Source organism: Phodopus roborovskii, unplaced genomic scaffold, assembly GCF_943737965.1.
Source record: "Phodopus roborovskii unplaced genomic scaffold, PHOROB, whole genome shotgun sequence".
NCBI lineage: Eukaryota > Metazoa > Chordata > Mammalia > Rodentia > Cricetidae > Phodopus > Phodopus roborovskii.
In genome coordinates this window covers 15,275,099-15,290,641 of record NW_026126433.1, presented here as the reverse complement: position 1 = coordinate 15,290,641, position 15,543 = coordinate 15,275,099, and the positions used below count along the sequence as shown (strand labels likewise).

Genomic DNA, 15,543 nt, shown 5'->3' with positions numbered 1-15,543 from the left:
AAGGGACTTGATCTTCTGAGCCACCACATTCCCCCATCTGCTGCCTTTGTTATTTCTATTTCTTCTCACAGGTCACCTGTTAAGCGTATAGCAAACACTTTCTCTTGGTCTGTGGCTTGTCTTTGCTTTCTGTTGTTTTGTTCTAGAATCAGGGACTCACTGTGCAGTTAAGGTGACTGCACTGATCTCTGACTCAGCATCCCTAGCTTACAGGCATGTGCTTCCACACCTAGCTGGGTGTTCTTAATGTTGATGACTTCCGTAATCAGTATGTTTCCTGATTGTTACTTTTTAGATAGGCTATCACCATGTAGCACAGGCTAGTCCTTAGCTTTCTGAATGCTAGAATTCAAGACTTGCTCCATGCGTCCTATATTTTTCAAAATGTGCTTTCCCCCCTCCCCCCGAATAACTTTCTGACTGAATTTTTATTTCTTTTAATCTGTGGGCTATTTAAATTATGTTGCTTAGTTCCTATGTATTTGGGGCTTTTCTAGAGATCTGTCAACTACCAATTATTATTATTCATTTCATTGTTCTTATAAACATTTAGGCCAGTTTGTTAGTGTTTAGCATTAACATTAGTGTTTTGGTTTTCTGTCTGTTAGGCAATCCAGTTTTGAGAGACAGATAACTGCAACCTATTAGAAAACACACAACCACCCCCACCTCCTCTTCATTGTGTCTGTGTTCATGTGCATTTGTACATATGCCTATGAGGGTGTGTGTGCTTTTATAGGCCAGAGGAGGATGCCGGGTGTTGTTGCCTCCTTACGCCTCACACTGTCCAACTTTATTTCTTTGAGATACTGGTGGCCAGCAGACTCCCATCGATTTTTCTGATTATACCATCGATGAAGTGTTAGAGTTGCCAACACAGGCAAGGCCACACCTGGTTTCTCATATGAGTCCTGGGATCAGAATCAGATCCTTTTCTAAGAGGTTACCTGAAACTGGCATCAGGTGTCAAGATGAGGAGTTAGTGTTCAGTGATAGTATTCAGGAAGTTTTAGAAATAGGGAGATAGTTGCATAACAGTGAATATAAGTAATACCACAAAACTGTACATTTAGGACTAGTTAAATCTTGTATGTATGTCCTAGTGTTTTATTGCTGCAAAGACCTTGAACAAGGCATTTTAAAAAAATAAATCATTGAATTGGGGTCTTGCTTGCGGTTCAGAGGTTTAGTTAGTTTTTGTTATGGTCGGGAGAATGGTATCAGGCAGATTGTGGTGCTGAAGAAATAGTTTAGAGCTATATCCAGATCTGTAGGCCAAGAGAGAGACTCTGGCATTGGCTTCTGACACCTCAAAGCCCACCCCCGGTGCACACTTCCTCCAACAAGGCTACACTTCCCAATCCTTCTAATCCTTTCAAAGAGTTCCACTTCCTGGTTACTTAGCATTCATATATTTGAGCCTATGGGGTCATCTTATTTAAACCACCACAATATATTTGGTCACAAATTTTAAAAATAATGAGATACTTTGAGTGCCATTTGTTGAAACATTTAAAATTGGGGAATTACATTTCAGTAAGGCAATTAAAAATGCCAGTAAGTTGTTAAAGAACAAATGTTAAAAAAAAAAAAAAATACTAGTAAGAAATAAATGTACCTATTTCTTCATAGGCTTGTTATTTTCAAAAAAAATAATCATGGAATATATGTGGATTACTGAAAATAAATCACAACAGAAGAGAGGATTTTTTATTTTAACTCTAAAATTTTAAAAACTGTATTATAAAAGTATCATACTGGGAAAATTACTTAACCTTTCTTAGCTTCCTCTTATTGTGTAAAATGTAACCATAATAATAAACAGATCTTTTACTTACTGGGTTTCTTTTGGGTTAGGTTTGTAGTCCTAAAATACTTACACTTCCTTGGCTCACGTTAGGAATGCCTATTCCCTAGTGTTTCCCTGGGTTGCCTGGATCTGTGGAGTTTCAGAGCTAGGTACATTGCAGGCACTTTCCTCACAACTCTCAGTTCAGCGTTCCTAGCTGAATTTCACAGTTATATTTGCTTTTTGTCCCCAAATCCAAGGTATGTCTATCCTGGTGCAGCTTACTATTTGTGAGCCTTCTCTCATGTTTGCAGGCCACTCAGGCTCTCATAAGTCACTTCAGTTATTTGGTCACCTTCATACCTTTTTTTTTTTGTATAATTATGTATTTTTAAAAAATAATTTAAAATTACAGCCTCCTACCTTTTTTTCTACTTCTTAATTTACAATTATTTTTAATTAAAGAAATAAATTTAAGTAGCATCTTTAAAAATGTATTTCATGTTAATATTATAATGTTTACTGAATCAGGATGTTGGCAGGAAGGCAGTCTATACTTGGGGATCCAAGAAGACTTCAGGAGAAGGAAATGATTTGGAGCAGTGTTGGAAAGAGGGACCATTAGGGGCAGTGAGGTCTCTAAGAGAAGAGCAAGAAAGAGACTGCAGGGAGGTGGAAAGTGCTGCCAGTCCAGTGGGAATCTGAACCACCGAGAAGCTGCTGCCCGGTAACAGCAGGGGCCATTGAGAAACACAGGCTGAGTGAGTAGAAACAGCAGTGTATCTCCTCCTGGCCCCTCTGCTCTTCGGTGAAGAGGAGGACATGCTCAGGGCACTGGAGTGCAGCTTGTGAGAGTTAGCCTTGTGGTCAGGGTGAACCTGAGGGCAAACTGAAGAGAATAGGATTCCTAGTATGCCAGCAGTCACATGCTGCTGAGCAAGGTGACCAAAGCCACTGGCTGATGCAGGTTGCATCCCCTGGAAGTCATACCTAGCCAAGTGTGAGACTGAAGTGAAAGATGGGCTTAGGAAATTTCAGTGCAATGCAAATGGAAACATCCTTTACCTTCCTGTTTCATCTTGTCTCTAAGTGGGGTTGGTGACTATCAGGGTTCAGAAAGTAGTTTTAGTAGTTTGGCAGACCATACAAACTGTATCAATCTGAGTCTATTATTTCACATGGAAACCCCTTCACCATAGCTGTCAGAAGTGTGAAGACAGTGTTCTCCATTAAGATACAATTTTTTCTTTGTATCTTAAAATGTGTAAAGTAGACTGAGAGATGGCTCTGCGGTTTAGATTATTGGCCAATCTTCCAGGGAATCTCGGTTTAATTCCAAGCACCCACATGACGAATCACAATTGTTTATCTCCAGTTCCAGGGGATCTAACATCCTCACACAAACAGACAGATGTGCAGACAAAACACCAGTGCACATTAAAAATGAAAAAAGTGTCAAAAAATGTTTACTGCTTAGCATTCTTAATGCTTAGCCATGCTTCAGAGGTAAGGCTTCTATGTGACACACATGTGCACATTGTAAGCCTAACCTGTGTTCTTTTCTAGCCCCAGCACTGGATGTTGACTGGCAGAGCAACAACACCTTTGCGTCTTGTAGTACAGACATGTGCATTCATGTCTGCAAATTAGGACAAGACAGACCTATCAAAACATTCCAGGGACACACGGTAAGTTTTTTTCCCCCCTCCTGTAACATGGTTATTTTGAGCTAGTAATATTATAGAATAGTTTTTGAATGTACATATTAAATACCAAGTAGCTCCTGTTCTGTAAAGTGAAAATAAAAATGTTTACTGCTATTTTTAGAATGAAGTAAACGCTATCAAATGGGACCCAACTGGCAATCTCCTCGCCTCGTGTTCAGATGACATGACCTTGAAGGTAATTCAAGTAGTGGATGCTTTAGGGTGATATCCCATGTGTGGCTGGGCATTTTTAGGTTTTTGTTATTGTTGTTGCTGTTCGTTTGTTTTTTCTTTTTTTTTTTGTTTTGTTTTGTTTTGCTTTTTTTGTCAAGGTCTCACTGTTTATGTAGCTCTGGTTGTCTTGGAACTCAACTATTTAAACCAAGCTGGCCTTGAACTCCTGAATGCTAGGATCAAAAGTGTGTACTACATACCACATCTGGCTTAAGGCTTTTTAAAGTGTCCTTTTGATGTCTAAAACCTAAATGAAGACTTTTCTAGCTTAAATGGTTATTTCTCCCCCCCCCCCCGAAATACATACTTCAGTATAGTAAATTCTACTAAAAAGGCATACCAGTGTATTATGCTGCTGTACTTGTCACAGTTCTCACTAGTAAGGAGGTAATTAGGAGCATACATTACTATGTAAGAGACTTATGAAAATCTATACACACAATCATGGAGGGTGAGATTTTTATTCTTTGCTGTCTTTTAAACTGGATGGCCAGGAAAGTGTATGTGTTAATTACTTTTCTATTGCTGTGTCAAGACACCATGATAATGGCAATCTATAGAAGTAGTTTATTGGTCTTAACAGTTTCAGAGGATGTGTCTTTGACTGTTATGGCAAGGAGCATGTGGCAGGCAGGCATGACACTGGCTTATATCAACAACCATGACACAGGGAGAGAGCTAAATGTGAATGGTGTGGGTTTTTTAAATCAAAAAGCCCTTCCTCAGTGATAATACATTGTCCATCAAAGCCCCACTTCCTAATCCTTCCCAAGTAATCCCATCAACTAGGGACCAAGTGTTTTTAAATATATAAGCCTATGGGAGCTGTTCTTGTTTAGATCCCAGTAGGCAGCCATGTGGGTCCAAACTTAAAGCTGAAGGCCTGAGAATCTGGAGTGCCAGGGCCATATTTCGGATAAGTCGTGAAGCTATAGAAGACTGGTTGCTATCTACATAGAGAGTGCTGTCTGCTCTGTTCTTTCTAATTGACCAACATGGGTAAATAATACTTAGCCAAATATCTGAATTCTCCTTGACCCAATCAAGTTGAGACAGGGTGTTAGCTTTCCAAGAACACAATCTGACGTGACCAAAAGCAAAGCATAATACCTTTCATATGACAGGTAGTGAAAACGTAATTGTGAGGAAAAGACTACCCTCATGCTAATCTCTGGAATAGAATGTACCTCCTCATGCTACACATGCTTTCCTGTAAACATTTTATCCTCAGTCTTGCACTATCAGAGACTGTAGTGGCAACCCTTACACATATGATAGTCATATAGGGAAAAATCACTTCTTTCACTATTGTACACGCTAAGTGTTCCTTTTCCTCCCTTCACCTCAAGGGTCATATGGAAGATTTGGGTATGCTAAGCTGCATATTACCCTTATTATTATTATTTTTTTTTTAAGTCAGAATCTTACTGTATAGTCTATGCTGGTCTTGAATTTGAGATCCTTTACATCCTCCCAAGTACTATGTGTAGGCCTATGCCACTGCATTTATTGCTTCGTCTTTTGGTATTTTACTCATGCATATGCATTAAAGCTTGGAATATGAAAGAAGGTCAATATCCAGAGAAGCTCCGTATCATTGATTGAGTTTGCAAGCTGAACAGTGTGGAATTAGACACCTCAGGATTGGAGCTTTTTTTTTTTTTAAACACTACAAAGAATTTTGGGTCATGGAGGATTTCAATGCAGAAGTAGAATGAATGGGTGGTGTGTAATGAATAGCAGGTGATGTGATGATAAACCTCAAGAACAGAATCCTTAGATCAAGAAGATGACCAAAGTATATAGAAAATGTAAAGAGGATTGCTAGGGATATGTCAAGGTTGTCAGTGCTGTTCAAAAGACCAAAGAAAAATGTAGAAATATACTGATTGTATACATTTAATCTGCAAAGTACTGTTCTCTTAGCTGTTTATTGCAGTTTTTGTGAATTCCTGTGTGTGTATGTGTGTGTGAGAGAGACACGCCTGCTCAACTGCTCACAAGTTCTCTATCTCTGAGTTACTATAACCTTAATTCAAGTATTTCTAGTGTTAGGATTTGTGCAGTTTACAACTGTTGAGAACAACTGCAGTTTTTAATTCAGCCTTCAAGTTTTACAATAAAGGAGTTTTTGAAGAATTTAATACATTTTTATGGAGTAATATAAAATGTATTAACAACTACTTTGAAATTTCTTTGAAGTCATTTCCTTGATGTTTGACTTATTTTGTACTGGAAAGGTGGTACTTTTAAATGTGTTGTATGGAAAAATTATCCCCCCCCCTTTTTTTTTTCCCCTTTTGGTAGATTTGGAGTATGAAGCAAGATAACTGTGTCCATGATTTGCAAGCACATAATAAAGAAATTTATACCATTAAATGGAGTCCAACAGGACCAGGAACAAATAATCCAAATGCCAACCTTATGCTAGCAAGGTGATGTGTCTGTTTCACTTTTCCTATTGAATCTCTCAAGAATAAAATTTTGGGAAAATATGACAGAAAGCATGGAACATATCTTGAGGGGAATATATTTCAATGGGAACCTTTAAACATGGGATTTTTAACATTAATATTTCAGGATTCAATGCCCTCTTTTTTTTTTAATCTGTTGAATAAAACCCAATAATTAGGCTTTGCTTGTGTTTTTAATCTAGCACTTAGGCTTGTGTGCCTAACATAGTAATCAATTTGTGTTTTAAAGTGAGACTCTATTTCACCAAAGCATACAGATCATTGGGGGCATAGGATAATAATTTTTTTTAAATCCATAGCTTTTTTGTTTTTTAAAGAGATAGGTGAATCCCAATATACAGTCAGTTTGATATTCAAAACCATGGATCGGTAACTAGGACTATTGGAAGTACAGTGACTGGTCAGGAGCCAGGTGCTTTCAGCTTTTTCCTGTTTCCCTTCCAGTTACTGTAATACCTGGATTTTTAACAGTGAAATTTGCTAGCCCTTTAGGATTGACAAGATGTGGGAGGCTGGTGTCAAGGCCAAGAGAATATTTGATTACTTATAAAACTATTTTCCCTTCTGTTTTCAGTGCATCCTTTGATTCTACAGTTAGGTTATGGGACGTAGACCGAGGGATTTGCATTCATACTTTAACAAAACACCAAGAGCCTGTTTACAGTGTGGCTTTCAGTCCTGATGGGAGGTATCTGGCAAGTGGTTCTTTTGACAAATGTGTGCACATCTGGAACACACAGGTATGTCCCAGTAATTCATACAGCTAGAAGCATTTACGTATTTACTTACATTTTGGTTATTTCTCCTGTGACATCAGTTTAATGCTTAGTTTTAAAAACCTAAGAGTACTTTGGAGCACTTGATAGCTAAATTAACACTGAGAGTTGCATTTTTATGTGCAAGTCAGAATTTAGAATTAAATGTATTGTCCTGTTATTTTATTCTTGAATAGTATAGTAGATATGAAGAGAAGCTTATGAGGCACTTGACATTTGATGAGGTTAACAGACAAGATTGCATTACTAAACCAGGTTTAACATTCTGCTTCCTTTTCAGGGATGGTACTGTAAAGAGACTCCCCCAGAATAGAAGCCAGCATGTTGCTTTTGCTTTCACACTTACAGCTTTTCAGTGTATAAGCTTTTATGCCCTGTACTCTGCCCTCTCTGTTCCTCAAGTGTTTGTTGGTGTTTGACATACTAACATACAGTTGGCAACCCTTTCTGTAGTAGATTTCCATTGTAGTTAGTTGAGTTACTTGCTATAAACCATCACATTTGAGTGTTTTCCATTAAGTTCTAAATCCTGTGGCTTTGGAAGGTCTGCACTCAGGAACTTTGGCCGGTCTGCCCTCCTGCCCCACAGTATTGTTAGTGGCTTCTTCTTTATCCTTTCTGAGCTGCTTATTGTACAGAGCACCGTGGCTATTGTAGGTCACACTCAGCATAGGTCCAGCTTGTAGGTAGAGGATGACATCTCAGAGTGGAATGAAACTGTGTCTCCTTAACACACTTCAGGGTGTGTAGGCTGACATGTTTAAAACCACCATTTCCACATTTTAACTTTGTGTTCCTAAGAGAGCACCCAGACCAACTCCTGAATACCGAGTAATGATATGTGTGGGAATGGGCATGAATGTGAGCAAAATGGTTAAGTTCATCTTCAGGTTTACTGAACAGTGATGCATGTGGGAATTAGCATGAGTGAGCAACACAGCATCATCTTCAGAATTACTTTATAAGGATAGTTTGCCATGTTTCTTGTAGATATCTTTCTTCTGGTTTTTAAAGATTTTCAACTAAATTTTTTTTTTGACACAGCTAAAATGTTTAACTCCTGTCTGCATCAGTCATGAAGAGCTGTCAGCCATTCCCATAGAAATTATATATACTGTTTGGTGAAATTGTAAATAAATGTTATGATGTGCTACATATTTTTTAAAGCTTGTGATTTGCACTAACATTTTATGGTTTATAATACAAGTTCATGGAGATATAACATAATGGTTTGTTTCATTTTGTTATTGATATGCAAATGAATCAAACCTTTTCTGGTGTTTATATGAACTTTATGTTGAGTTTCTGCATATCTGTGTGTGTACATGTTTGTATGCTCACAAAGGGAACTCTGGGTTCATGATTTACCCATTCTCAATTGCTACCAAGAGAATCCATAGCACTTTGTACTTCCATATTTCCTATATCCTAAATTCTCAGTCCCCTAAATATTTATTTTGATTTGGTAAATGTAATCATATTTATTTACACATTGAGTTGTATAGTATGTTTAAAGTAGACAGTACAACTCTGTTTTTTTTTTTTCATTATTGGTAGTTGGTGGTCTTTGTATGTTCTGGGCACACTTCTGTCCTGGGTGTGAATGAACTGGTCTTCCTTTCTGTCTTCTTCATGGAGAATTTACCATATCACTCTTTTAAAAGAGTATTCAGACTGGTGCTTCTTATAGCTTTGTATATAAACAAATATATATTTGTTAATGTCACTGGGGTCTCTGAATTTTTCTCCCCTACAGTGTTTAAGCTTGATTTTGTTTGTGGTCCCTCTGGTGTTGATTTGTATGGTATGAGGTCCAGAAAGAAAGTCATCTTTACAGATGGATAAGCAGTTGTCTTGTCATCATTCATTGTCCCCTTGCTGTTACCACATATACCATGTCTGTAAAGCATGTACCTGGTTGTTTTGTTGCTTGCCCCTTGCCTCATAGTTAGAGGATTATACTAGGACCTTAGTGGAGCCAGGTGGCACCCTGCATTGAGATGCATTTCTAGTTCCCAGCTATCTTTTGTTCCTTTGGTACATTTGTGCATAGCTGAATCCACATTGCAGGCCTAACTAACCACTCTCCATGGCATGTGTCTTGGTCCTTGTGATCCTTCACATTTTCTGTTCTTTGCACTTTGGTCTTCAGCACTTCACAAAATAGATGTGTATTTATGGATTTTTGGGGGGGTGCCCAATAAGTCTATAGGTTGTTTTGCATTAGTTACCCAAGAGTACGCTGTATTCATTTGTTTGTCTTTTATTTCTTCAGTAAATGTTTATGATTACTCTGGAGTGCCTTGTGATTTTTACATGTGTGTGTGAATGCTGTCTTTTAAAGTATATGTCCTTTTTAGTTCTTCTGTTTAGTTGTTCATTTAGTTGCTAAATGTTTGGAAGATTTTCCGATTAGAATCCACAATAATTTCAGTGAAATGTAGCTCATTTAAGGTATGTGGTCAGTGTTTCCTGAGTGTATGACACGTGGGGCCTGGGTCTTGTTTCAGCATACAGGTGAGATGATGTGACATACTAACCCTCACCATCACAGTTCTGCCTGTGACCATATTTGGATTCATTATTGTCTTGCTTCAGTTTCGAGACAGATTGGTAGACGTTCTTTATGTAGGTAGGTGGGTAGGTAGTTTGGGCATGTGGATGGCTATTTATTTTAACCTTGCATTCATCCATCTGCTGTAGGTCAGCAGGTCTACAGGGTTTGCCTTTTATGCCTCAGTCACTTTCTGCCTTTGTGGCTGCTCCTTTGTTTTCTGAGTAACCATAGATATTTATGGCTACTGCATTCAGCTTTTTCATCAGTCTTAAACTATGAAAACGTTTAGGAAAGAGGGAAATTAGTCAAGTTTCAAACAAATTTCTCTGATCACACAATGGCTCTTCCTCTCTAAGCAATCATTAGCTGCTTATAGACCCCTGAGGGGGTGGGGGTCTCATGCATCACTCTGCCACATTATCATTTTCTTATCCTGATGTTTTGACTTCTGTAACGATTCTTTGTGTCTGTTTTTCATATTTTCAGACAGGTGCTTTAGTTCACAGTTACAGGGGAACAGGTGGGATTTTTGAAGTTTGCTGGAATGCAGCAGGAGACAAAGTTGGAGCCAGTGCATCAGATGGTTCAGTGAGTACACTCATGAATTTTTAGAGAGAAGAACACATATGGGGTATACCGTCATATTCTTTGCAAAATAAAAATTTTAAAGATGTTGACATCATCCCAACCCTGTTCCCTGGGCTACATGTGCTGGATATGTCATTGCCTTTGACTAAAATAAAACAGGGTGATTTTTGCCAGAGTCTTCATAACCAAGTAATGAGCGATTTTCAGTGTAAATAAATCTTCATTTGTATAATTAAATGTAGTGAAGTATCATGTGTCAGTGATTAACATTTTTAAAACTCCTTCCCTAGATCTCCTTTTTTATGGAGGGATTGTTGAAATTGTGGAATTGAGACTGACTTCTTCATGGAGATATTTGACACTGAGACCTTTGGGGTGCTGTTTAGTAGGTTTTTAAAAAATGGTAGAGTGGCCTCCACTATTATAAAGCAAGAGAAGCTACAGAGTCCCAGGGCTGTTGAGTGAGTTGGGCTTTTATTAAGATCTGAGAACAGTGTTTTGTATGCTTCCTACCCCCTTTTACTGACTATAAAGATTAATTCCTAAAAAATTACAGCACCATTGCTTTAGTTACTGTAGCTTGTGGTGGCTCAGTTAAGTCTTTTTCTATGATTTGTTGCTTTGATTTTATGAATATTCAGCTTAGAAACAGATTGTAAATTACATTGTGATCTATATACAAGATAAGTTTGAAATGTATTTGTTGCAATCTCTTCCAGGTTTGTGTCTTAGACCTTCGGAAATAGCGTTACTAGTTGGAAGCCATGGACCGACTATGAATGTGTACATAGCCACAAGACTATCCCTGACCCACATACTGCTATAGTCCCACTTGAACCATGGCCAGTCCACTACAGCCAAATGTAAGAGAAGTATATACATGCAGTGTATATGAACACAGCTGCACCCTGAAGATGACAGTCTCATCCCAGCCTGTGAATTCTGCTCACCATGTGCTGGGATCTAACCTGCTGTGCCCCTAAGTAGCGTTTAGAAGTCTGGATATGGAAAGCAGAAGAGATGGACAATGCGTTATAAGAGCAAACCACACATGTACCAGTTTTGGATATTAATGACAGCCTTGTTTCTCCCCTTTAAATCATCAGACACCATGGATTATATTCTTTTCCCCCTTCAGTAGTGCGCAGTTTGTATGTACAGAGAACGTGGACTTATCAAAAAACTCGCGGCAGTAGTTTGTTCTTGCTTTCAAGTTTGTTTTGGTTTAGATTATGGATGCATGAAATAAGGGAGTGAATCATATTCTTTTACTTTTCCTCATCTTTTAAACAAAGAAATCTTAAAAAATATTTTACTGCATTCTTTGGAAAAGGTAGATGTTTGGTACATTTTATGGCTCCCAGAGCATATATTCAGTTGGTGCATATTTTGGGGAAGTTGACATTAAAGGAAACCACATGACATCTGTCATGTCACTCTAAGACACATCAGCAAAGGGTATTACGTTATCTTTTGTTTTGATTTTCTTTGTGTGTGTGTGTGAAATGGCTTAATTAAAATAGTTTCTTCTTGGGGACATATTTCTGCCAATTTAAGAATAGAAGGGCACAATTTTTTTTTTCTTAATAACATAAAGAAGAGAGATTAAAAAAACAAAAACTTTCCAATGTTTCGTAGCCATAGCTAAATTATGGTCAAAATGTGCACTATTGTGAGAAGGGGCAATGTAGTTTGGGGCTTTTTTTTTTTTTTTTTTTTTTTTTTAATTAACCACTTGTCTGTTTTTACTTGTTTCTTAAGAGATTAAAATGTTTCTGGATAAGGATTAGCTTCTCAAAGTGTCCATCATTCTGTATAGAAGCTTAAATACGTAATGTAACCAGATTCCAGTATTAAAAAAAAAAAAAAATCTGTTAGTTTTCTTTTTACAAAGCAAGATTACAAGATTACAGCATATAACACTGCCATCACATGGCAAAATGCTTGCTACCTTAGTTTTAAAAATAACTCTTAAAGGCTTGCTTCCAGGTGTTTTTGAGTAGCAATGACTGAGGATTTAGGGAGAAGTGTGGCTGCTGTGCCACTCTGCCCTAGTCTGTGGCGTCAAGGCTGCACTTTGTCAAAGCAATGTAGATCTAAGCTGCTGCTTTCCAGTAATCACTACTACATCATGTCTTTTACTCTGTTCATATCAAGTTTTTAAAGATATAGGTACCCAATCAGCTAAAAGTAAAACCTACAAATATTCACCAGAGGCTGTTTGTGAAGGTGGTTAAACAGGACAGTTGAGATTAACAGAACCAAGGCATGTTGGTTCTGAAGAAAATAGTTGTCAAATTTATATCTTTAAATTTTTATTAAGAAAGTGCTTAGCAGATTTATAACACTATTTGTGTCCGTAGTTATTTTGCGGCCTTTGACTCCTAAGTCCCACCCTTTGTCAAACCCAGCTCTGCAGCTGCAATGCTTGGTATCTGCTGCTTTGCTCTTTATAAAACAGCATTGATTGATGGAAGTCTTGGCTTCACTAAGGTAGGGTGGCATTTGCTTTTGGTAAAGAAGATGAATACACTTAAATTTTACTCTGCATTGTTATATCTCCCCCATTGTTGTTAGTGGGGACTATGATACTGTAATAATATTTTTAAAATTTGCATCCAGAGAGGCAGTCATTTATGGTTTGTGCCAGGTGGTTTTTTTAAGGTTGGATCACACTGAGAGATTTAGAGCTCACTGCTCTGGTATTCTGTAGGAAATCTACAATGCTGAGTGTCTGGCACTTGAGATTCTGCTTTTACTGCCAGGGGGTCACATCTGTTGGCCTCTGTTGTTGCTGTTTAAAAAAAATATATATAAAAATAAAAAATCTGTGCAATAATTTATAAATGTGCTCCCAGGAATAGACACAAAAGTTTTCAGTATGCCTAAGCTGCATTTCCTTCAGCGATGCATTTGTCAGTTGCACTGAATCTAACCTAGTCAGAGGTGATTGCTGATAGTGCTTTTGTATTTTGATATGGACATTTTATTCATTTGCATACAGTCATTGACATTCTTCCCAGCTGATTCAAAGACAGTCACAAACCTGCAATACAGCTGCCATAATAACAGTTTTTATGATATTGTCTTGCTTCCTGTTGGGTGTGTTTGTTGGTTTCTTTTCCTAATTTTTTGGCTATTTTACTTTAGCACCTAGCTGTGATTTCTAACAGAGTGTGAGTGCAGAGCTTTGCTATTCTAAGGCCTCAGGTTTTCCTGTGCAGGCTTGTCTGAAGGTGTCCATCTTTAGGCTGGTTCTTCATGAGCATAGAACTGTGTGCTTTGCTGCTGTTCTCACTGTCACTGTAGCCTGCTGACGTGCCACAATGCTGCTCCACAGACACCGCCCGGTGTGTCCACCAGAGCAGTCAGTTGATCGCGGGAGACCATGTTTCACAGCATATGAAATTCTGTCTTGTTCTTACTTTCCCTCTTGTCTTTCTCTGAGAGCTTACTCTGAAGAGTCATGGAGTGTAGTAGTCTTTATATGGTGTTCATTTAGATCATTGTTTTATATTCTACTGTAAGCAACCTAATCATAAGGAAAGAGAATAAGGAGACTTTAAATGAATACTTTTTGATTAAAGTAGAATAGAGGGAGCAAGCTGCCACCCATAAAAGGCATGAAGGGATCTGCTCTCCATGTGGGAGACCCCTGGAGAAGTAGTTTTGCCCCATTCCCATTTTCTGTGATCAGGTAATATTATTCACTTTCAAATGTCTTTAGGAGTGGTAAGTGGAATAATAGATCTTAGAGTATAGCAAATTCTGTTTTCATAAGTTATCCTCTAGGTGAGTATGTTTTAGGATTAAACACCTTTTACAGATACTGAAAGTGCCTCCTTTTATGGTATTTAAAAAAAAAAAACCAACAAATTATGGTGCAAAAAGTAATAGATTGAATCACATGAAGGTTTTTTGCTTTTTGACATAAAAATGTCAAGAGACAGGCCAAAGATTTGTACTTTTCACTTATAAAGCACTCCTTTTTTCCTTAAGATTATTTCTGTCAAATCAGATTTAATGAGAGAGTACTATTTTTAAGGAGCTATCTGTTTATGTAGAATGATTTTGTTTAAAAAGAGTAATGTAGACTATGAATGAGGAGCAGAGGCCCATGGAGGACTGGGCATTCTGCTGGTGAAAGGAATCATAGATGACCAGGCTTCTGCAAGCAGACATGATCAGTTTGACCAGATGCATAGGAAAACCATCTCAGACAGTGCTGTCTTGCTCTTTAAAAGACCATTTATGTTTTTGTAAGTGCATTGCACATTTCCACAAAAGCTGGATTCCCACGAGCTAAGAGTGGTACTTGCACAGTTGCTGCAAAAATCCTGCCTCCGTGGACCAACATCGTGGCACACCAGCAAAAGCCAGCATTTAGGGGCTCGCAGCTAGCCTACAGAGACCCTGGGGGTGGTTTTGTTTGTTTTGATACCCTCCTTTTGTTTGAAATCAGCAAGGACGGAAGGTATGAACTACTCCTTCCAGTAATAGCTCTGAAGTGTCTGTCACATTTAATACCAGTTGTTTAATACATGATTCTAGTTGAATGTAGAAGGGAGAAAAAAAAGGAAGTGCTCACATTTTTAATCCACTCATTCAGAATGTGATCTCTTCTCTAGCAGTTCTGAGGTGTTCATAGCATATAGCATTCTTTATTTCTGCCCTCTGTGACAGTGTTGAAGAAGGGTGAAGGCTTTTTTTTTTTTTTTTTTAAACCTAGCAAGCTGTTTATCATGTTTTCTTTGGAATTTCTGGATAAGTTGGAGAGGAAAAATTCTGCATGTTGTATCTGGTGTACTTTTTCATCTCATTACAGACAGGTAGACTCCATCCTTAAATTCAGAAATGGTTTTCTCTCCCGACTTTGACATTGTCACTATATAGAATGTTTTCATTTGGATTTTGGCAAATCCTTTGGGTCTAATTCTGTGAGCATACCTTAGCAGTGGGTGATGATGTCTGCATCCTTTCTTTAGTTTCCCAGTTACCTTAAAGCTGTTATAAAGTGTAAACCAGCCTATGACAGTTTTTGTACATGTTAAGGAACTTTATTGTTCAGTTTTCATGATGATTGTGTAAGGAAGACTGATACAGACGTCTGTCTCTCCTGGACCATGTCAATGACACTTACTATGTATTTTGGTTCCACATCACGATGATTTGTCCCCAATGACCCTTTGACCCTTTCCAGGCACATTTTTTTTATGTGTGTTGTTGCAGTTTCCCCTTTGCATTGTATTGCTTTGAAAACTGTAATTTGAATCAGATCTGAAAGAGGTCCAGAATAAAGTATATTTTGATATTATGTTGGCTGTGTACATATATGAAACCTTTGATACCTAAGTGGTTTGTATAGACTGTCTAGTCATGGGAAGAGAGGGATGGCATTTGTTTACAATTTCCTGTTTAC

General features: G+C 37.9%; 1 protein-coding gene across 2 annotated transcripts in view; it reads left to right on the top strand.

Annotated features, from left to right (window-relative positions):
• Tbl1xr1 (TBL1X/Y related 1) overlaps positions 1–15,438 on the top strand; it is a 117,020-nt gene extending 101,582 nt beyond the window's left edge. For both annotated transcript variants that reach the window (XM_051185917.1, XM_051185918.1), the window contains exons 11-16: positions 3,356–3,477; positions 3,617–3,691; positions 6,037–6,164; positions 6,778–6,943; positions 10,023–10,124; positions 10,844–15,438. In XM_051185917.1, the coding sequence (XP_051041874.1) occupies positions 3,356–3,477; positions 3,617–3,691; positions 6,037–6,164; positions 6,778–6,943; positions 10,023–10,124; positions 10,844–10,870 (620 nt within the window). In that variant the 3' untranslated portion in view covers positions 10,871–15,438. The remainder of the gene's footprint in view (positions 1–3,355; positions 3,478–3,616; positions 3,692–6,036; positions 6,165–6,777; positions 6,944–10,022; positions 10,125–10,843) is intronic.
• The last annotated feature ends 105 nt before the right edge of the window (positions 15,439–15,543 follow it).